The sequence below is a fragment of the Astatotilapia calliptera genome, chromosome 6 (assembly GCF_900246225.1).
Source record: "Astatotilapia calliptera chromosome 6, fAstCal1.2, whole genome shotgun sequence".
Lineage (NCBI taxonomy): Eukaryota > Metazoa > Chordata > Actinopteri > Cichliformes > Cichlidae > Astatotilapia > Astatotilapia calliptera.
In genome coordinates, this window is record NC_039307.1 from 2,586,241 (window position 1) to 2,608,003 (window position 21,763).

The following is a 21,763-nucleotide window of genomic DNA, read 5'->3' on the forward strand; positions in this document are numbered from 1 at the left end:
TGTCTGCAAATAATACTAATTTTTAATACATCAGATGCCTTGTAAACATCATTTATATAAATAATACATTTTGGACCCAGTACAGAGCCCTGTGGAACACCACAAGTAATGTCCAAGCATGATGAGGAATGGACACTCAGCTTCACAAATTGTTTCCTGTCACTTAAATAGTTTTTCACCCAGTGCAGTACAACCCCCCTGATCCCATATCGTTCCAGTTTATTAATTAATATGTCATGATTGATTGTGTCGAATGCTTTTTTAAGATCCAAAAATAGTCCAGCTGCATATTGTTTCTGATCTGTAGCATTTATAATATCTTCAATTGATTCGATTAATGCCAGTGATGTTGATCTTTTTGATCGGAATCCATATTGACTGTCAGAGAGTAATTTATGTTTATCTAAGAATTTGTCTAATCGTTTATTAAACAGGTTTTCTAGGATTTTGGAGAATTGTGGAAGTAAAGAAACAGGCCTGTAATTTGTGAAGTGGTGTCTATCCCCAGTTTTATACCACGACACAACTTTAGGTATTTCTGTTTATTATTAGTTTTACTACCACTCTTCATTGTAAAGCTCAGTTTTTAAAACCTTACGATGTAACAGCCCAGCACTTGCAGCAGTATATTAATGACTAACCTCGTATTGTGGATGGGTTATCTCAGTTGTTCTCCTGACTGAAGTTTGGTTCGTTTACAGCATCCTGCAATTGCATTTGTCTCTAACCATCAGGAACCCTCACGTTAACTTTTATCGAGTGGAAAAAAGTTAGCGTTCATCCTTCAGCTTCACTGTGTTTATGTTATGCTAACATAGCTGTATAGCTAGCAATCACGTAGCACATCATTATATACCAGCTAGCCCAACTTCAGTAACCCTACAAACACCACTGCTGTTTAGTTGTCGGTCTCCTTTTATGTTGGAAGTGCTAGCAGAGCTGTACGTTTTCATTGTTCAAGAATCCATCAGTCAGGACATGGTATATCATGTTTAGGTGGAAACTAGCGAGCTAACTCAAGCGAGTGCGCCGTTAGTGACAACAGCTGTGTGCAGATCAACAATGGATCACATATCGAGTGCGGGAGAGAGTATGAGCGTGCAGCGTTTAAAGCGTGGAAGTACTGACCTTACTTTGAGTTTGATTCCATAAAAAGTGACAAAAACATTAGCGTCCATCGTGCGTGGGAAGAAAACTTCTTTTTACAGCGAAAAAAACCCCTAAACTTCCGAGCAAGCACCGAGTAGCTACGACGTGATGGGAAACTCACAGAGAAACTGCCGTATCCTTCCACTGACCGCTGCACACCTGCACCAGGGTAAACCTCCGCCTACTGCAGTCCTGCTTTACAGGTGAAAATAGAGCAACAGGACCGCTGAGTCTTTGACTTTATTTATGTTCTGCTGTGTTTTACTTGCATCTATTTGAAAGAGTGAGTGTAAACACAAAAAATTATTTTATTTTATGTGCTGGAATGTGCAGAAAATAGGTTTAAATGTTAAACTCATTTATTCAACCCCTGCTAACTTCAAACTCCATTAAACTTAATAAATCCTGTTTTCATTGATGCCTGCATGTTAAACTTTATAGTTACACCTGGTAAAGCAGCCACACTGATCATTTTATTAAAGAATTTAGACAGTTTTTAACTCTCAGTGATGCTGCAGTGTTCATTTGACTTTGGGACCTGAAGCGGAGTTTGGACCCGGAAGCGGCTGATGACGTTAGACTTAAAGACCAGATTCCTCTTCCACATCTGTTGTGATGTGGCCATGGTAACAATTGCTGGAATTGTTAGAGTATATGTATTTCACTGATTCTGTTTGGATCTGCTTTTTTGTTTTGTTTTTTAAAGCAGAAACAACACTTTTAAGCTACTACCGAAACTATCACTATAATTTCAGTCATCTTTTGTTTGGTAGGGCCTAAACTCTCACTGTGTATACTTATAAATGAGTACCTGTTACAGTTTTTATAACATACTACTTCATGTTCCTCCTCATGAGGGATTTTGGTGCCAAGGTGTGCAGTTTCACCAATGTTACACGTTGAACTTGGAAAGAAATTGGGACATTATTATGTTTACCTGTAACTTAAAAACTGTGCTTGCAGCCGGTGATAACTTTGGATGGAAGCATCTCGCACACCTTTCAGAGTGAGGGAATGCACACCATAACTGTTCAGGTGGCTGCCAGCAACACCATCTTGCAGGACACTAAGACTATAGCAGTCAAAGGTCAGTATTTGTTAACTGTGTTCCCGGAGCTGGTAACAACACATAACTGCAGTTTAATGGGAAGCAGTTAAATACTTTTTATTTAAGTCCTCCAATTTTACTGTTTTCTTTTATTTTTACCCTGTATAAGATGTAAAACAGCTCCTACTTGACTAAAATATATCACATTACTGCTGGAACCTCTAAAGAATATGTCTTCATTTAAAATGAAGTGATCCAGCAGCAAGTATCTGTAAAATGCAATGATTTATTACCAGAGAATGGGTTGGCGTAAAGCTGTGACATTTTCTAATTATCTAGAAGTGCATCTGGTACATTTAGCCAAAGGGAAGTGCGGGGGATATGAGAAAGCCTCTTCTTTTCATCAAGTGTTAACTACCTGAAACTCGACTTGAGCAAAATGACAGTTGGCACAGCTCACTGAGAATAATGCCTTCAGATGGGAGTGAATTAATGGCTGATTCTCCCCTGACTCTCCTCGACAGAATTCTTCAAATCTCTACTTTTATCTTTCTCCCCTAATCTGGACGAGTTCAACCCTGACATACCCGAGTGGAGACAGGATGTGGGGAGAGTAATTAAGAAGGCTCTGCTCCAAGTGAGTGATTTTCATTTTCTCTCTGCTTCCTTCTCTCTTCCTTCCCTTCCATCCTTCCATTTCTCCATCTTGAGATTCTTTCCATTCCATCGTTTTTTCTTTACTCCTACTTTCCGTCTCATCCTGCTATTTCTCAATTATTTCATATACCCCTTTGCGGTCCAATACTCTGGGCTCACTGGTGCAGCGAGAGAACGCCCTCGGCCACCCCGTGATTCATCATCAGACAGGTGTGAAGACGACTCTGCTTTCCTTCTCTCCCGAGACGCCTTCACGAGCGCCGATTTCTTAATTTTAAAGTCAGAAAATGAACTTCAAGCCTAGGAGACCAAGGAGTGACGATACCTGTCACTGTGGCTAATGTGTGTTTGTGTGTGCGCACTTGATCGTAGGAGGTGTGCGAGTGTGTGTGGGAAGCTCACCCATCACTGCTAAGTGCTACTCATCTCCCCATCCACAGCTCATGAATAGAGTGCTGCATTTTTTTGCTGTGCTCTTAGCCATCTTAACAGCGTATCGAGCATTTGGAGCTGCAGGTGGGAGCCTTTGGAGGAACGTTTAAAGTGGTTCAAGGGGAGCTCGTGTGTAACCCGGATAACCCCAGAGTCAGACCTGTGTTTGCGAGCTGATTGTTTTAGCGTTCGCTGTGAATTTCGTGCCGCTTCGCTTCAAGTAATTTGCCTTAAAAGTGATTTTAGCTTTTCTTCATCATGTTGTTTATTAGCAATAACAAGACTCCACTAGAGCAGTTAAGGCTGAACTGATATTAACGATCCTGCGGACAGACTTGTGTTATTTATTCCAACTTGACTCCCTCTTAAATAAATCACTGAAGTTATTGATGTCTTCTCAAGCTATTGAAAGCTTGTGCACTTCACTAATTACCAAAGTTAAATAGAGCTCTGTTGATGCTGGTGTTAATTCACTCATGATTAAACCATTTCAGCATGTGAGAAACGGTGTGGATGTCTGAAGTTTAGGCTCTCAGCTTTTTAGAATCTTTGAAAAGTTCATATTTCAATTTTACCTTTTTCTTGCTACTCAGTTGGATTAATTGTTCCTCCCTTTTTTCTCAGCAATCTAAAACAGTCGAATAAAGTGACCCTGTGAGCCTAAACTTCAACCTTGTTTTTATTTTTATGTATTACTATGATGTCTGTCCCTGAGATGCAATGTCAAATAGTCACCAGTTAAAACTACAAACCCGAGGCTACAGTCCCACACACAGATACACATTCCTGTCTTAATGAGGACACACACAAGTTTTTGTTATGCTGTTTCAGTTTCAATACAAAGCAAACTGCAAAGTTAGAAATAAGAACATTTAACATCTCCACAGTGATTCTGTGGTAGAAACAGGGCTGTGTTACCTGTTAGTCGCAGGTCAACAGACATCAGTGTGGCTACTGCGCGATTAGCTTCATGTTAGCATGCTGTCAAACAGCTAATACTGTGTTAGCAGCAGTGGTTGCTTTTTTGGGAGAACAGTTTGTACGCGGTCTTCTTTTTCCTCCATGCAAAAACAGTAAAAGTTATGTTCATATCTTCCTTCCTCAGAAGCTGTTGATGTTTTTAATCTGGTCATGTCTGAGGCCTGCATTGAAATTGCAGCTGCAACTACAAGTGATCAGGAAGGGGCTTCCAGTAAGGAAGTTGTCCAATACTGGGAGATAAATTGTCATAAATTGCAGGGACTGACTTTTTGCACATCTATGTTCCTTCCCGTGCTCTTCGGTCTCAGGATTCTGGATTTCTAAAAGTTCCTAAGGCCAGAAAAAAAGACTATTGGGGAACGTGCTTTTTCTTTTTGTGCCACATTTTTGTGGAACAACCTCCCTCAACATATTAGGCAGGCATGCTCTGTGGAGGTTTTTAAAGCTAAGCTTAAGACCCACTTGTTCACCCTATCCTATGTCCGTTAGTTTTTAAATTACTATCAGTTTTAACTTATACGTTTTTTCTGTACTGGATGTATTTATTTTTTAATCTTTTATCTTCGAATAACTTTTCAGCACTTTGTTTGAAAGCACTTTATAAATAAAGTTATTATTATTATTATTATTATTATTATTATTATTATTATTATTATTATTATTATTATTATTATTAAGGAACTATTAATAAGCAGTAATAATGAATATTAATAGTTAGCAAAATTAATAACTAAATACAAAAATAATGTTGTTGTGGTGGTGTTTTAAACACAGAATGACAGGTATGTTGGTGAAAGATGTTGGCAATACAATTTTTTAAGTTGTCTTAAATCAAATCGTCTGCTCACGGACGGCTGCCCCGACCTGAGTCTGGCTCTGGTGGAGGTCACTTCCTGTTAAAGGGAGGTTCTTCCTTTTCATTGTTGCCAAGTTCTGCCTCAGACATTGTTTAGCTTGCAGTATAAAAGCAAGTGTTGTTGTGAAGTAAAAGTACTCTGAACAGGATTTTAAACAAATTTGTGGTTTGAAAACAAATTTCTTAATTAACTAATTTTAATGTTCTGTTAAGCAGCAGTAAAGAGATGCATTGCCTCAGATTACCTTTACCTTTGAATATTATTTGTGGTTTTAACTACATGTCTTGAGAACGTCACCTTTAAGCCACTGTTGAAGAAAAACAATCAGTCCTAAGGCATGCTGATACAGTGTGATTTAGACCTGTGCAAACAGTGGAAGAAATGTGGGAGCACAAGTGGCCCGCAGGTGATTTTTTTCTCCGTTACTTCTCCCTCATTGTGAGTCATTTCAAGTGTCTGCTTCAAATGCTTTTGTCCTCCTTTACATCACAGTTACCACCTACACTTGACTGCACTGTGTTCACAGCTCAACCGCCCGTCTTTCCTGTAGTCTGGGCCTACGGGTAGCTTTTATTGAGGCATGACATGCAGAATCAAAAGTCTGGATTCATAATAATAAATTGATTCAGTTTTTTTTTTCTCAGTGAAATGGGCCATTTGTGATGTGGAGAAGGATAATTACTCTACTTTCACACCGAGAACTCTGGTGCACTCGGTTTATCACATGCTGAGTTTCAGTGCCATAGTACACATTAGAGGGCTGTGTCATCAATCATAGAACTAAGATTACAATACATAACCATGCAGTTCTTCTTGAAGTGAAATCCATATGAAAAAGTAGAGCGACAGTTGCTATATGTGTTTTTCTTTTTTCCGTTATATTACACTAGTGTCTGAATTGCCACTTTTCATCTTTTCGTATTACGCCGTCAGACTTTCATATCAGGTACTTGTTTATGTGAAAGGGCTGTAGATCTGTTTATGTGTTTGCATCTGACACAAAGTTCATTTCCAGACAAACATATTGTCCAAGTGGTGACAGGAAGGGTTATTTTTCCTCCATTTTGTTATGGCTGAGGAGTCTTGGTGGAGACACAGGCCAGTCCACAACTGATGGCATTTCAACATAGTAAACAACTCCCAAACAATAAAATAGGAGATGAGGAAGAGAACAAATCGCAATTAAAGTCAAGGTCCATTTAACGGAAGTGCACCACTGCCGAATGTATCATGTCATGATTTTGCACTCTTCGCCTATAGGCTCGTTTCATTTCCAGCGCTTCTGCTGTTCCTGAACGTGCGTTCAGCAATCAAGGTTATTTCAGTCCACTCTGTCTTTCCTTAGCCACCTCCCTTTCATATTCCCTTAACGTTTCTCTGCTCAGACTCATATAGTTTACAGTGTTCATCCTCCTCCATAGCTTCCCTCGAAGGTTAATGCAAGCTATCAAGCTATTGTCTCTTTATTGCTTCCCCAGAGGCGCTGATTTTCTTTTTTATCCATCTGAAGCGTGGTAAACCATCCACTCTGATGTGATACTCTCGTCATTTGAATCTGCTGTCAGTTGTGATGTTGACAATTAACTTACTTTCAAATGACTGGAATGCATATGAAGCTTTATGAGTGAAGAAAACCTTTGAAATATTAATAATAATGAAAGGTAGTACCATCTTCATCTCCAGAGGAGGAGTCCCACTGATGTCGGTGATCACCTGACCTTCATTTTCACAGCAACACAAGGCTTGAAATCTCAGATGTTTATCAACAAGAATGGAATTATATCTTTTGGTATTTCATTTTATTTATTATTTGTTTTTTAGGAGTATTTTTCCTCTCCCTGACCTGTGCACCTGGGATGGTCCATGGACAAACTTTAGACAATGTTGGGAAAGGATAATGTAAAGTCGATAGAGAGAAATGGCAGTCGACAGTAAATCTACATTTCTGGTTAATTATTTTTCTTTGATTACATTTCATCATATTCCTTTTTGCTTAGTTTCAACAAGAATTGGAAAAAGTTTGTATTTACTTCTTTCATATCCTTTTTAATAGATTCTGGTAAGAAAAAGCATCATCTATCCCTGAAATGGGCTCATGGTGCGACACCCAGTCAATTCCTGACTGATATGACATTGGTGGTTCCAGAAAGATGAATCCGACTGCTTATTAAAATTTTTCTGCTTCTTCCTGAACTGCCAGCAATTTCTTTAGGTTCAGATAGATTATTAGGTCACAATTCACTTGGTTTTAATCTAGGTGCTGTCATCAGAACAAAATGTTCATTTGTTGGAACAACCTGGAGAACATACCTGGAAAAACATGTGAGCTTCCCACCAGCCAGAATTCTAGGTGTCATGCTAACATGCTAAGCTAAGAAAGAGAGGTTAACATTTAGTTGAAAGTTTTACTACAACAATGTTCATGCTTAGAGAGAAAGGCAACAGTAGTTAAAGAGTTGTTTTTATTGTTTTAATAATTCAAGAGCAACATCTGGGTGTCTGCATGTCTTAAATATTGTTTAAGCTACAAACACAAAATCATTTCCAAAACCCTGAAATGTCAGTAGAGGTTATCTGCTTTACATTTAAACTAAAGCGTTTCACGTCAAAAACTGAAAAAGAAGTGAAAGTGTAGCAAGATAATAACTTTCAGAGTCCCTCTGGAGTTTATCTTCTTCAAATAGTATTTCTTGAAATGAACTTGCAAAATATTGCATTGTGAAATCTTCATATCAAACCAAATTGAGCCGACTTCCCTGCAGCCTGTCCTCTCTGAGGATCTCACCTCTCTTCCTGTTTACCATCCCGATTTAATTTTTGTATCCGTGATGAATTTGCAGTATATCAGATGATCCTCCAGAGTTTTAAACTAAGGACAGATTGCTGTGCGAGTCAACATGGTCCAAGCGCACTGATTTTTTTTCTTTTTTTCCCCACAGGCTATTGCCTCCTTTGTCATCCCATTCACTTTATCTCCCTCTCCACTGCCTCTTCGCCATTGCAAGACACGCCCATGGCTATCATTTGTCCACTGCTTTGTTACTCAAATAGTGATTTTTCTGCTTGATAATTGATGTGCTTTGCCTTTACCTGCTACGTTGTCCACCCCAGGCCAGAGGGAAAACATAAAAACATCAAAGGCTCTAGAATGAAGAGTGATTGCCACACGGCGCTGCCCCCATTCTTGCTTGTACTGCATAAACTGTTAAAAGCTAATGGCTTGAAAAAAATAACAGAAACAGTTATTGACCCATTAAAAATGCGTTTTTGACATGGCTAGAAACTGCAGCCTCAAAGCATTTATCCAATTGTTCTCTGTAATTAATGAATACATGCTGATTGGTTAGAGGGCATTTTTGACTTGGAGGAACTGTTTAAACATCTCTGGTTACATTTAATGTAAAACAGCTGAAAACAGTGAACACTGCCCCACAAAAACTCAATTAAAACTTTGTTATCTAGAATCTTCTTTAGATACCAGAATCCTGAGTCTTACATTTACACCATCTAATAGTAGTTGTCAGCATTTCTATTAAAACGACTGCAGTCATTCTATAAACTTAACTGAGCAGAAATTGCAGAAATATCCAACTCAGACACTCTGGCATTGAACATTATGCACACTACGAACACCGTCAAGTGAAAACTCTGTTCTTTTCTGAAAAGTCATGCTTGGGAAAGTGTTTTGTGTGTCCATTTATGGGCTTGTGATAAAGGTCAACACTTTTTGTGAGTCTTTGTAGCTCTGCAGCACTATTTGTATCTCTGTCTCTCTTTCTGTGTCACTCTTGTGAAGCAGAACAGCTGTTAGGGACAATATTAGACCATGAACACGGTTATTCTGCTGTCAGTTTTCCAGAATGCTGGTGATGGTTGCCTCAAATGCTAAAGATCGCATGATGTCTGTAAACACTAATAGCAGACATGCTATTCGACTATAATATAATATAATGCTATAATGTTGAATGGCTCACACAGCCCAGACCCATCAGGGCACGGACACTGGGCCTTTGGGGATGTCAGGGTGGGTGTCTGATACCAGACACTGGCAACAATCCTTCCCTCTCCACCCGGTGGTGAAGTAGATCCGCTGTATCCTGTTGAATAATCCACAATCTTCCGCTTCCACAAAGTCAAATTGTGATTGCAGGATAAACAGGGTATTCCAGACAAAAGTTTTTCTCTGGGTCTACCCTGGGAAGACCTACCAAAGGAGGTGCTGAGGAGGTATCCTGACCAGATGCCAAATCTGGGTTTCTGTGTCACTGTAATCCTGGGAGCTGTGCTGTCTTGGGCAGTAGATAACATATCTATTTACATGGAAAACTTCACCAGAATGCAGTGGATCTGATGATTTGTTTTTGAGTGTAGCAGGGTTGCAATTGCTTACCGACTGCGGTGGTTTGGGAATGTCTTTGCCATTTGGAGGAATGAGCTTAATCTGAATGAATCTAGATGGGTAGATGGGTGTTACAGGAGAATATGGCATCAGTTTTGGCATGTCAGGACACAATTTTCTCAGCAGAGCAATGTATTGTATTGACATGCACAAAACTATTTACTTTCCCTGTCAGTGGTTTTAATGTTGTTCCGATTCAATTCAGTTTTATTTACACAGCGCCAAATCACAACAACAGTCGCCTCAAGGAGCTTTATATTGTAAGGAAGACCCTACAATAATAGATACAGAGAAACCCAACAATCATATGACCCCCTATGAGCAAGCACTTTGGCAACAGTGGGAAGGAAAAACTCCCTTTTAACAGGAAGAAACCGACAGAACCAGGCTCAGGGAGGGGCGGGGCCTAAAGACATGCTGTTTACGGACTGAGATGCCTCTTTATTTGTTTAGTGTTTTTGAACTATGATGGGTTTAGAAAAATATAAATGGACTGGTAATTATAGAGTGCTTTCCTACTCAGGTGATGAGTCAAAGGGCTTTTTGAGTTGTCAGCGTAAAATAGCCATTGCTGTAGTTTTCCCTCACCACCATATTAGCTTAAAACATTATACAGAGCAATTTAATGTCTGACTGACACAAACTGTAAGGGAAGAGTCAAAAGTGATATAATGGCACAAATGGTTACAAAAACAGTTTGAAGATGATCGACATCTAAACGCTTGTTAACTCTCAACCTTACGATCTGAACAAATACAACCAGTTAATTCGAGCAGAAACTCACAGGCAGGTAATTATATCTTAGTGGGAGACTGAACACGTAATTAAGTTCCATCTTAAGACTGCAAAGGAATCTTCCGATGGGTCATTACACTGAATCCTACAGTTTCTGACAATAGACATAAATGTGCAATATGTAGTGTTTCAGTGTAAAGTCAGATGAGTTTTCTTGTAATGAAACTGTTCAGCAGATAAAATGTCTTTGTGTTATCTTACAGTGTGTAGACATTCTGAGCTGCTTGGTAACTGCTACTCTTTGTAATCCAGCTGCTTTTGTCCCAGCGGGAGCGAATGCAGCAATCACACACCAAATGAAGCTAGCATTGTCTCACCTTCAACCCAAGACACATCTTCTTGAGTCTATAGCCATTTTCACACTGCAGTCGTGACATTAGACATTACCCAGTGAGGACAAATATTCAACACAGTTAAATCTGAAATGTAATGGTCTTCATGATCTCCAATACTGTCTGACGGTTAATTGTGCCAATTTCGCCAGGTTAGTGAATTCACAGTGAGTCAGCGTGCTCTGCATCCTCTGCCTAAACTGAGTAGTTACATCAGTGCGAATACACGTGACAAAGACTAACTCCTATTGCATACTCAACAACTTCGGACAACGTTACAACCAAAGCTTGAGCTGAATTTTTCACTGGTGACAGACTTTGTTACTGGATGGGAAATGATGGAAAACTCTAAAGGCTTCCAAACATTGTGGCAGATTAAAACTGTGAGGGTGGTAGAGGGTGTAGAGCAGAACAAAGGGTTCATCCAGCAGGAGAACACTTAAGAAAGATCCCAGTTCACATCTGCTGAGTTCACATTTCCCTGTTGAGGCTCCACAGCTGCAGCGCCTTAACTGGGACTGCACTGTTATGATGGAGTTTGCATACAAAGTGATGACACAGTTGGTGCCTCTGGCTATCTTTTCTCTTCATGCATAGAATATTCTGTATATTGTTAATTATATATGAATTTTCTGTAACCCTGTCTCTCAAAATGACAGACAGCCTGCATTTTGAACCAGTTTCTCCCAAAGTGTCCAACATTTTCATGTGAAAACAGTTTATGTTCATCTATTCTCATGTAAATCTTAGTCACTTCTCAAAGCTGCTTCATAATGGCTTTTAAACATACTCCACCCAAATATTCACTGCGATCTTTAACCTGTTTCGCTTCTGGCTCGTCTCATATGGCCACTTGGTCAAAATCCCCCAGCACGACATTTGTATGCACTGTTTCAAAGTGAACGGTGAATATTGTGAATAGTGAGTGAAACTAACCGTAACACTAACCTAGCAGTTAAAAGCTCCTCGTTGACAGTCTTGTGATTTACGACACTGTTTCATGCTTTCAGGATTGCATCTAATGCTGCAGCTCTCTTAGATACAGCAGAGGACACTTTGTGTGTATCCCCGAGACTCCGGAAGCTTTAACAAAACTACTGCGTTTGAAGTCCCGTCAATGACTTTAATCCTTATGATGCCGTAAAGCTTTTGTTATTTTCACAGTATCACACAGTGATGGCAAATAAAAACATTTCTATCTTGTGACAGGTGGCCGAATTCCCAGAGGAGCAGCTCCTGGTAGCGGTGTTCCCCGGAGTGCCAACAGCTGCTGAGCTCTTCCTGTTGCCTTATAAGAACCAATCAGAGGGCAAGAAAAAGAGTGAGGAAGCTCTGGAGCGGGTATGGGTGTCTCTAAGTGAAATTCACGAGGAGTTCAAATTCCTCCAACTTGATTATTGTGCCTACAAAACGGTGACTTGTTGTGTACTTTAACAGGCTTCTGACACAATTGTAAGTGCACTGAACCAAAACCTGGTGGAGTTCGAGCTGAAGCCCGGTGTGAGGGTGATCGTTTACAACACACAGTTAACACTGGGTAAGAAACATTTGCTGTCATTGCTTTTAATTTTGCCATCAAGTCATCATCTATAATATTAACTTCCGGGGGTAATGTAATTATGGCCTGCATGTTCCATTTTTCATTTTCATGTGCAGAGAAACAGAAGTGTAATAACTATGTTTTGACAACAAGAATTTTTCTTTGGTCCACCAATTAAAATTCCTGTCAGACCTCGTCTATCCCAGGCGAAAGAACACAGACGAGGATAGGAGGGGTTCGGTTTTAAGTGGAGCTCCTTGAGAAGAGGGATCTTTTATGCCTGCCATCAAAAGCTGAACATCTGTTCTATTTCTTTTATAGCCATCCAACCACAAAATGAGTGTTACACTGAGTATAATTATGTTGATTATTTAGTCCTTGAGAAAGAACACTGTACAATTTCAGGGCAGACTTTGGAATCATTCAAGAAGTCATCAGCAGTGTTTTGCGGGAAGGCTGGTTGACATTAGAGACCCTCAAATGCTCTCGTGTCAAATCAGCGCTGATTCACGGAGACACAGTAATTGTAAATAACATGGCTAGACTGGAAACCTCTACTTTTTTATTGGTTTGGAGCTCGGTACTGCTCAGCAGCTCCTGTGTCCCGCTGCTGGACAGGTCTTACCTTATATTCACTGCTTGGCTGGTTTCATTAGGCGCACAGTCTCTGGAGGCACACAGCCATGAGTTGTCTGCAGCTCAAAGCGATGGGTATTAACAGCCTGGCATGTAGTGCTCTGTGACGTTTTGTGGTGTGCTGCACTCTAATGACATTGAAGGTGTACCCAGCTGGATCCCTCTTTATATTTCACCTCCCAAGAAAAGGTCTAAAAAGCCTTCAAGCTGCTTGAGAAAGGTCATCGGCACGCGCGCCTCCATCTCTTAGCTGAGGGCCCACGTAGCGCTAAACCCGTCACAGAAAAGCATCGGGCTTTTTCTTCAGCGACAGACATTAATGCACTCTTCAAAATAATGGGAGAAATTTAGGGTTTGTGCCTTATGAGCGAAACCGTGACATTAATCACACTGAACACTTGTTTGGTTCGGTACTTTTTTGAATGAATGTTGGCGCATTTAACTGTTTTACATTCACCTGAAATCTTTGGATTTCCTGCTACTGTCAGTTTGTTTTGCCCATCAGCAGAAAGTGTAATTTCACGCTACAACACCTTACAGTGTTTCATATCTTAAAGATAAAAATATAATCTGGGGAGTCATTATTGTTCTGGATATACAGTATACTACAGTGTACGGGGTACAAGTATAAAGAAAATACGTTTTTGACCCTTTAACATCTAACAGGTCACAGGCAACACGCAGAGCATCTGTCCTTTTTATAGAATTTACACATATTTGGAACATCTGACGCAAAGGTTTCTATCAGAAATGATGTTGTGGAAAAATGTGTTATTGTAAGGTAACATCTTCCAGGTCTGATATGTAGCCCAGCCCTAACCCCGGTGACCTGCAGGATTTTTAAAGGTTCGCTTCATTCAAACTAGAAGCAGAGAAAAAGATAAATCAATAATGGATGTGACTACTCTTTGCTTTTGAAGAGGTGCCTGTTTTCTTTGTTGCACATACTTTTTCAAGGTACTCTACCTGTAGGTGCTACCACAGTGCCAGGAGCTATTTCAGGTGTATCTGTTGTCAGAAGTGAGTCTCGTTCATTTTTTCCATTCTGACAAAACTTTGCATTGTTTCTCATGCAGAATGAAGTCACTGTAGTATTTTTGGAAACCCAGAAAATCTCGCTGTAACAGCCAACCAATAGCTAGAATCTAGCATTATATCCTCCTGAGAACCAGCCCATTCATTTATGTCCTCTGAAATGGACATTTGTTTTTGCTCTATATCTTTTGACTAAGTCCTGATGCACTGAATAGAGGAAATCCTGGACTTTCCATTGGTATCTCATGTGTCTGGGTGTTAGCAACAGGAAGAAGCAGGTTCAATGGGAAGATTATTTTCTTCCTCGGTTCTCAGGAAGATATACACACATTATAATACATTCCCCGGAGGTCCTGTGATCTTTCCTACTTTATGGACTTCCATCCATTTCAGGAGTGAGTGAAACCTGCAGGCTTTAAAAGGCTTCCAGTTGCATAGAAGTGAGGATGCACATTTCTATAAAGACCAGTTCCTTGATTAAAGTCACAATAAGTACAACGTGGAATCCATTTTATTAATTATAGCTATTAATACTCGTACCCATAATTGTCTATTAATTACAGTCAATTATAATTGGAGAATAACCCAGGATATCCTCACTGGTCATCGGGCAATGAGTGAGCAGTATCTCCTGGAATTCGATCCACCTATATTGTTTCTGCCTCTGTATGTCAAAGTGGGCTTTTACAGCTTGAGCTGCCCACGGACTGCCATGATAAGTTTGCCGTCCACTCCTGATTGTCCCTGACATCAGGACAAGTCAGTCTCAGGGAGAATCTCAGCCGCTACTCTTTATGGCACAAAGTAAAATACTTTTTTTTCTACAACAGTTGAAATATTTTTAACTCAGCTGGATGTGCAGTCACCTCAGTTTGTGGGGCCTTTGTAGGTAAACACACATTAGAGCTCCGATCAGCATGAAACTGTACCGGTTCCATCAAGTGTTTGTCAGTTATGGACTTGGATGAGAAATTTGAAGGTGCAGCCATAAGAACAGCACAAACTTAACTATAACTTCTGAGTTTGAATTCTAGGGTCTGAAGAAAACGAAGCACTTCTTCTTCCTGTCTTATTAAGATAATATGTAGTTGTGATGGGGAAAATAGCAGCAATAACAACATATAACAACATATAACAGCAAATAAAATGAATAACTCCACTTTCAACACCTCTGACGTAACCTCCCAGGTCAGAGATTTAGTTAGCCATCGTTAGCCAGAGCTCATGTGTACTGTATTCTTTTTAGCTGTTCCTCCATGGAGGAAAAATCGTTTAAAAAAAAGTGAATTCTTGCTGATATGTTGACTGCCAGTTCCAATTATTTAAAGATCTTACACTTAGAGTTTAATAAAAAAAAAATATTGCTAATACAGGAAATGAGGAAAATGCTTTTGACTGAGCTGAACTTTCAAACTTTGAAACCTCAGAAGTTCTTTACTTTTTCAAATCTGGCGTCTTTATGATGAAACTGCTCAAGATGTTGATAAACTGAGATCATTTATGCATTCATACAAACATTTGTTCTTGTTTTAGCATTAGCATTTAGCCACATCTGGTTGACTTGTAATATAAATCTAACTGTACTTTTGTCTGTTGTTGGTTTTAATGAATCAAATTTCTATTTTTATTTCTATTCTGTCTCATTTGTCAACTGTTGATTAACGTTATGTTGTTTTTATTTTGACTGTCTAATGTCATCTCTGTGCACCTTCCTGCTCCCACAGCACCTTTAGTGGACTCGAGCCCCAGACACAGCAGCTCAGCGATGCTTATGCTCCTGTCAGTTGTGTTTCTTGGCCTCGCGGTGTTTCTCATCTACAAATTCAAGAGGTGCAAATCTTTCTGATTTCTTCCACCTGCTGTAGGGCCCCACTATATAACTATTACTCTGTTCTTCATTATTGATGATAGCAGATGAGCCCTGTCTAGACCAATCTATTATAGTCATATTTGGTATTTTCAATTGATAGATCACTCTGGAGTTGTCACTCATACTTGTGAGATTCCAGTGCATGAGGCGTGTGCAGCAATCAGTCACAAAATTCAGGGAAAACGAGCAGTAAATGGTTTAATATGCAGCTTCTCTGCCTTGGATCTTATTTGCTGAATAAATTATTCATACTCAAAATTATTCTTTTGAAAAGTCTGAGGGAAATGGAAAAGCTGTCATTAATTATGGATATGAAGTTTTTCCCATTAGTCAAAAGAGGATGCATTTTTCAAGAAATCTTACAGTTGACAAAACAGAGCAATTAATAACCCAAATGTATAGTAATTGCAAATAAATTGGATAATGTCTAAATAAAGATCTATATTAGGCGGTATAAATGCAGATGAGAAAAGAAACCAGTGTTACTGTAATTTGTCTATAAATTAGGCACTCGAGTGTAATTACAGTCAAGGCAAGTTTACAGTTTGTCAGCACCAGGAAACAGAATCATCTTTGAAAAAGTAGCTCAGTGCAACAGTCTGTCAGACTTCTTAAAAACCCACATTTTTAACTCGAAAGAAAAATAATTTTCATTTTTCTAAAAAATGTTGATCCTGCCAAAACATCACAGCTGGAAGCAGTGAGACAACAGAGCAGGCAATTCACATTTAGCACAGACGGTTCAAACTTATTCATCCCAAAGCTTACTCTGTGCAAAAGAGTCAATAAAGACAAACTGGATAATCAAACCAGTTATAATTATATTAAAGGTGTGCCCATTGATTCATATTATATAAGAAAAAACTACCTTTGAAGATGTCAGCTGTCAGTGAACTTCAAAGCTACAGGGAATGAAATAACCAGCAAAAATATATAGCATCGAAATATTGATTATTTAAAGGTTAACCAAAACTAGGACCAGAGTTGTTTTCTCCTTTGATCTGATGAATTCTGTAGTTACACATGTTATAGTTATGCTGACCTTTATTTGCCTCACCTGCTGAAGTTAACTGGCCTGAGAGAAAAAAGAAACCCTGCAAGGAAGCAAGTAATAAAGATCAGGACAAACTCGGTGAGAGCAGCTTGATGTGTAGAGTCTGATGTAGATAGTCAGGCAGGCAGAGATGGAGATGAGGCTGCAAAATCAAATAATTTATTCATAAAGTCGTGTTCTCGGTTGTAATTTACTAATGAATGTAAACTTGGGACTGCGGTTACATAGCCTTAGAAACACAACAACCCCACTGTGTGCATGCACAAACACTGCACCTGCACGTGAGATGGTTATCTAACATTTGTTGATCTTGTTTTCTGTAAATCCTCAGAAAAATACCTTGGATCAACATATATGCTGAGGTTAACCAGGAGAAAGAGCAAGAGATGATCGGCTCGGTCGGCCAAGGCGACAGCACGCCGAAAATTACTCTGAGTGAGTTCTCCACATCCAAAGAACTCATGGAGAAGGAGCTGGATGCCAGGGTCAAAAGTAAGTACCTGCTGAGAGTAGGGACAGGCGTTTCAAGCAAATACACTTCAATATTTTTTTGGGTTCTAGACGCGTTGCTGCCACCTTAACCTTCCTGCCTTCTTGGGACCTTTTTGTGCCACTGCTATGTGTTAAATGGCTGCCATTTCCACTGTGTTCAGTGGAATATAACCAAACTTGCCACAGGATAGTTTTTACCTGTCAATGTTAATATTCCAGTGTGAATTCCTTAAATCAGCCTAAAATGGCTGAGCAGCAGAAATCCCCACACCCATCACCCTGGGGACCATTTTCTGCCCATTGACTTCCATTATAAACGCTATTTTTCAACCCCAAATTATCATCATATGATTTTATTTTTTCTTCTTTTCTTGGATGTCAATGAAGACTCAGGGCCTTGAAGTTTTAATTTTTAAATTGCAAAAAAAATGCAAAAAAAATAATGGCAGGTCAAAATGTATGTTGGTGCCAATCTTTGGTCCATCTAAAGGCCTACTTATAATGACAATCACATATTACTTCAACTGTTTTTTTGTGGAAATATTTAGTTTCGTTTTTTGGTTTTTGGGGCTTATAACACAGGGCGCTCATGTAATAACACTGGGATTTGAAGGGTTAAAACAACGAAAATATAATTAAAACTTTACATGAATATTTCAGGGAGAAGTAGTTTTACAAGGTTGGCTAATTTAAAGTGGAATAAAATATGGATATATGGTCTTTTTATGGCGTGGCTGAGAATGGTCCCTAGGGTGATGGGTGTGAGTTTTTTAAAGGATGGCAGGAGGGTTAAGTAGTAGTCATGGTGTTGGTGGGTTACTCTATTCACCTGCTGTAGAAATAAGAGAAAATCCATGAACAGGAAATGGCCACATAGATGATTTAACTAACTCACACTTTAAAGGCATGTAGATATCCAGAGACAAATAGAAGGCATCCATATACATATGAATGTATGCGATGCACTATATACTGCATAATCTCATCTGTGTGAATATCAGCACTATGTGTCTTTGCGACGAATCAAGTCATGATTAAGACATTTTCAAAAATATAATACATGGAGCACAATAAAATCTGGATCTCAGTGACCTTGTCGTGGTCCAGCAAGGTCTGTGTCACTGCTACATTGTATTTTAGGACATTTAAAACATGCACTGTCCACTGTTTGGAAACTCGGATATTCCCTATACCGAGGTTTCAGACATGCCAAAACTTGCCAGGGCATGTAAAGATGGAATTTCAGGGACAAACTTTCTTTTGTCGATGGCTTTATAGCAAAAGTCAACATGATAATGTGTAGGATAACTGTGCGTAGAATCACCTCCTGGGGATAATTTACATACTGAATCTGAATCGTCTTTTAAACAGAAATCCAGCAAATGAATCTCCTTTTTACCATTTTTGAATTATTCACAGAGGAGGAAATCCTTAGAGTAGACAAAGCCCGTGAAAGGGTTTTAGAGGGTAAGGAAAGATTCCAGTGACACCCACAGTACTGGGAATAATGACTAAATAATAAAACCAACATGTTTAGCATGTGGCTGCAGGACTCCATCAAACACAGAGGGAGTGGCCTAATCATTCCTCATTCAGTCACAGTTTGACTTCAATTTAAAAAGACACATTCATTCATTCATATTTCATTACATGATAAAAAAAACAATAGGTTTGATAAGCTAATTGCTGCCCACTCTGACTGTATATAACAGAGTGGATTTTCTATTGTTACCAGTAGAAATGTACCACTTCTGGCAGCTGCAGACCCAGGATTGATTTGGCTCTGAGATAGTTTAAAAGACAGATTAAGTTCCTGCACTTTCACAGTTCTGGAGAGCTGACTGCTTCTGACCTGTGTGTTGAAATTCAGAGGAGCTGTCGAGAATGGAAACTCACACATTAGTGAAACCCTCAAGCAGCGAGGCCGTGAGTGTGCTGCTTCATTTCAGCAGAATATTTTTATCCAGGTCAATGTCTGATTGTTACTTTTTTTTTCTTTTTACATGTGATCTGTATTCCTGCACGAGAGTACTTTCAGTTTCTCCATAACTCATGTAGCACCTCGAGTCAGTGGACGGGGACGCACAGTAAAGTGTAACAAAACAACAATAAGTGTAAGAATAAGAGTTAAACAACATATTTACGAAACACTAATCAAATTACTACCATCTGATTCCACGTTTGAAGCAACAATGGTACATTGTTGTTTTTCTCTTAAATTAAAGGTACCATGTGGCTGCCGATGGGCCTGATATCCACTTACAAGAACATTATACTGCCACTGTTTTATCGAAATTTAAAGCAGATGTCCTCCTATGTGGATCTCATTTCTCTCAGAAACGAAACTCAGGTAAAAAAGAAAAAAGAAAATCATGTAATTCTTTGTTTTTACATTCATCAGGTCCCAATCAGCCCAAATAGCAAAGAGAAATTAAAAATGCATGCATTCATGAAAGAGTTTGGGTCTTAGGAGGTCAAATTCGAGCAGGTGCTCAGCACTACATGCATTTAGTGCAACAGAAAGTGTATCAAATCATCCCTGCCTGCCATCAAAGGACAAGGATATTTAACCTCCTAGGACCTGTCGTCCACATATGTGGACATCACATTTTGGGTTATTTAGACCAAAATACTCAATTTTGCTCTACATGGGCCTGATATCCACTTACGAGGACATTATACTGCCACTGTTCTATCAAAATTTTAAATGAATATCCTCATATATGGCTCTTAGTTTTCTTAAAAACAAAAATAAGGTTAAAAAAAATCTGGTAATTCTTTGTTTTTACATTCATCAGGCCCCAATATGCCCAAATATCAAAGAGAAATTAAAAATGCATGCCATGGAAGAGTCCGGGTCTTAGGAGGTTAACGAAATGTATTTCACAATGAATAAACGCTGCTTTTTATTTGCACATTTCTGCAGACGTCCTTGAAGTTGCTGATTGATTTGTGCTATATGCCAGAGTAAATTAACAGCTATTCTTGTGTTTCTCACGTAAATGGCCTGTATTTGTATAGCGCTTTTACTAGTCCCTAAGGACCCCAAAGCACTTCACACATCCAGTCATCCACCCATTCACATTCACACACTGGTGATGGCAGCTATGCCACAGCCAGTGGCACCACCAGTAGGCAACAGGTGAAGTGTCTTGCCCAAGAACACAACAACCGAGGCTGTTCAAGCCGGGGCTCGAACCGGCAACCTTCCAATTACAAGGCGAACTCCTAACTCTTGAGCCACGATCGCCCAACACAAATGGGGTAGACGTCCAGACTTTCGATATTTGGTTCTAAACTTCCTCACCGAGCATGTTCCAATTAATTGGACCAAACATATCATAACAAAAGCTGGCATATTTTTCATAATGGGTCAATTTCAAATTCCAACGCGTCTTAATAGCTTCAGAGCCTTTGAATGGAAATTAAGTACAAGGAGTCAATGTCAAAGAAGCTATTTGTTTTATAGTCATTAAAGCTCTGAATTAACTGTCTTTGTGCTTGGCTTTTTTTCCCCTCTTTCATTTCCTTTATTTATACTCAGGGGGAGTCGGAAATGCCTGCGAGAGCACAAGGGAGATTCCAAACTGTACTAGTGTGTAAAACTGGTGGAGCAGCGCTTCATGTACAGAGCAAAGTATTTCAGTGTCGGGGTTTTTTTTTGTTTTGTAATTCTCAACACAACTGATGTTAATAGTTTTCTAAGGGACCTCATTTATACAGACTTGCATGGATGTCTCATTCAACAACATCCATGCAGTTAATGTCAATTTACTCAATGAGATCATTGTAATTACTGACAAAACATATTCAGTTTTGTGGATGTATAAGCTACATAGCAGCATTCATTTGCAAAGTGAAATATCTTTCGTGGAAATCTATCAAAAGTTATGTACATTTCTTAAGGCGTTTGCTTTGAAAATCATTTCTGCCTATATATAGACTATAATGTCGGAGTCTTCAATCAAACAGGGAATATTATTGAAATGTACAATACTGTCATCTGTTCTGTTAAATGTATATATTATTACTTTCTACATGCTCGTAGTCTGAGTACCATGGCGGCAACAGAAGATCTGACGATGGTCTTTTTTTCTGAAAGTGTGTTTAAAAGGTCAAACATTACTTAAAGAAACCGATTTCCTTTGCTAAGGTCCTTAACTTGTGCATGTTCTTTCTGAGGACACAATTTCTGTGTTGTAGATAAGCAGGTGTTGTAAATAGTTATTTTCTAATCATGTGTCAAAAGACCCCAGTTGATTCTGCTGATTCTGTTTTGCTCTCATTTTCTTCAGTCAAGTGTTGGCTGAAATGAACCTGATAGAAAGGATTTATCTGTTAATGCAGGTAGAGCTGCATCGGCATAGTGCAGATGTCCCTCATGTTCTCTGAAAATAAAGTTAAAAGGATCATCCTCAACAGGATCATTTTCAGGATATTTGCATTTTCAGTACAGATATACAATAGACTGTCATTAAACTCTCTG

At 39.2% G+C, this 21,763-nt stretch overlaps 1 protein-coding gene across 8 annotated transcripts in view; it reads left to right on the forward strand.

Moving 5' to 3' along the window:
- LOC113023564 (VPS10 domain-containing receptor SorCS3-like) overlaps positions 1–21,402 on the forward strand; it is a 247,646-nt gene extending 226,244 nt beyond the window's left edge. For all 8 annotated transcript variants that reach the window (XM_026169671.1, XM_026169675.1, XM_026169674.1 and 5 more), the window contains 7 exons: positions 2,113–2,236; positions 2,722–2,834; positions 11,860–11,991; positions 12,088–12,187; positions 15,586–15,691; positions 17,117–17,277; positions 20,822–21,402. In XM_026169671.1, coding sequence (XP_026025456.1) covers positions 2,113–2,236; positions 2,722–2,834; positions 11,860–11,991; positions 12,088–12,187; positions 15,586–15,691; positions 17,117–17,277; positions 20,822–20,880 — 795 coding nt within the window. In that variant the 3' untranslated portion in view covers positions 20,881–21,402. The remainder of the gene's footprint in view (positions 1–2,112; positions 2,237–2,721; positions 2,835–11,859; positions 11,992–12,087; positions 12,188–15,585; positions 15,692–17,116; positions 17,278–20,821) is intronic.
- The last annotated feature ends 361 nt before the right edge of the window (positions 21,403–21,763 follow it).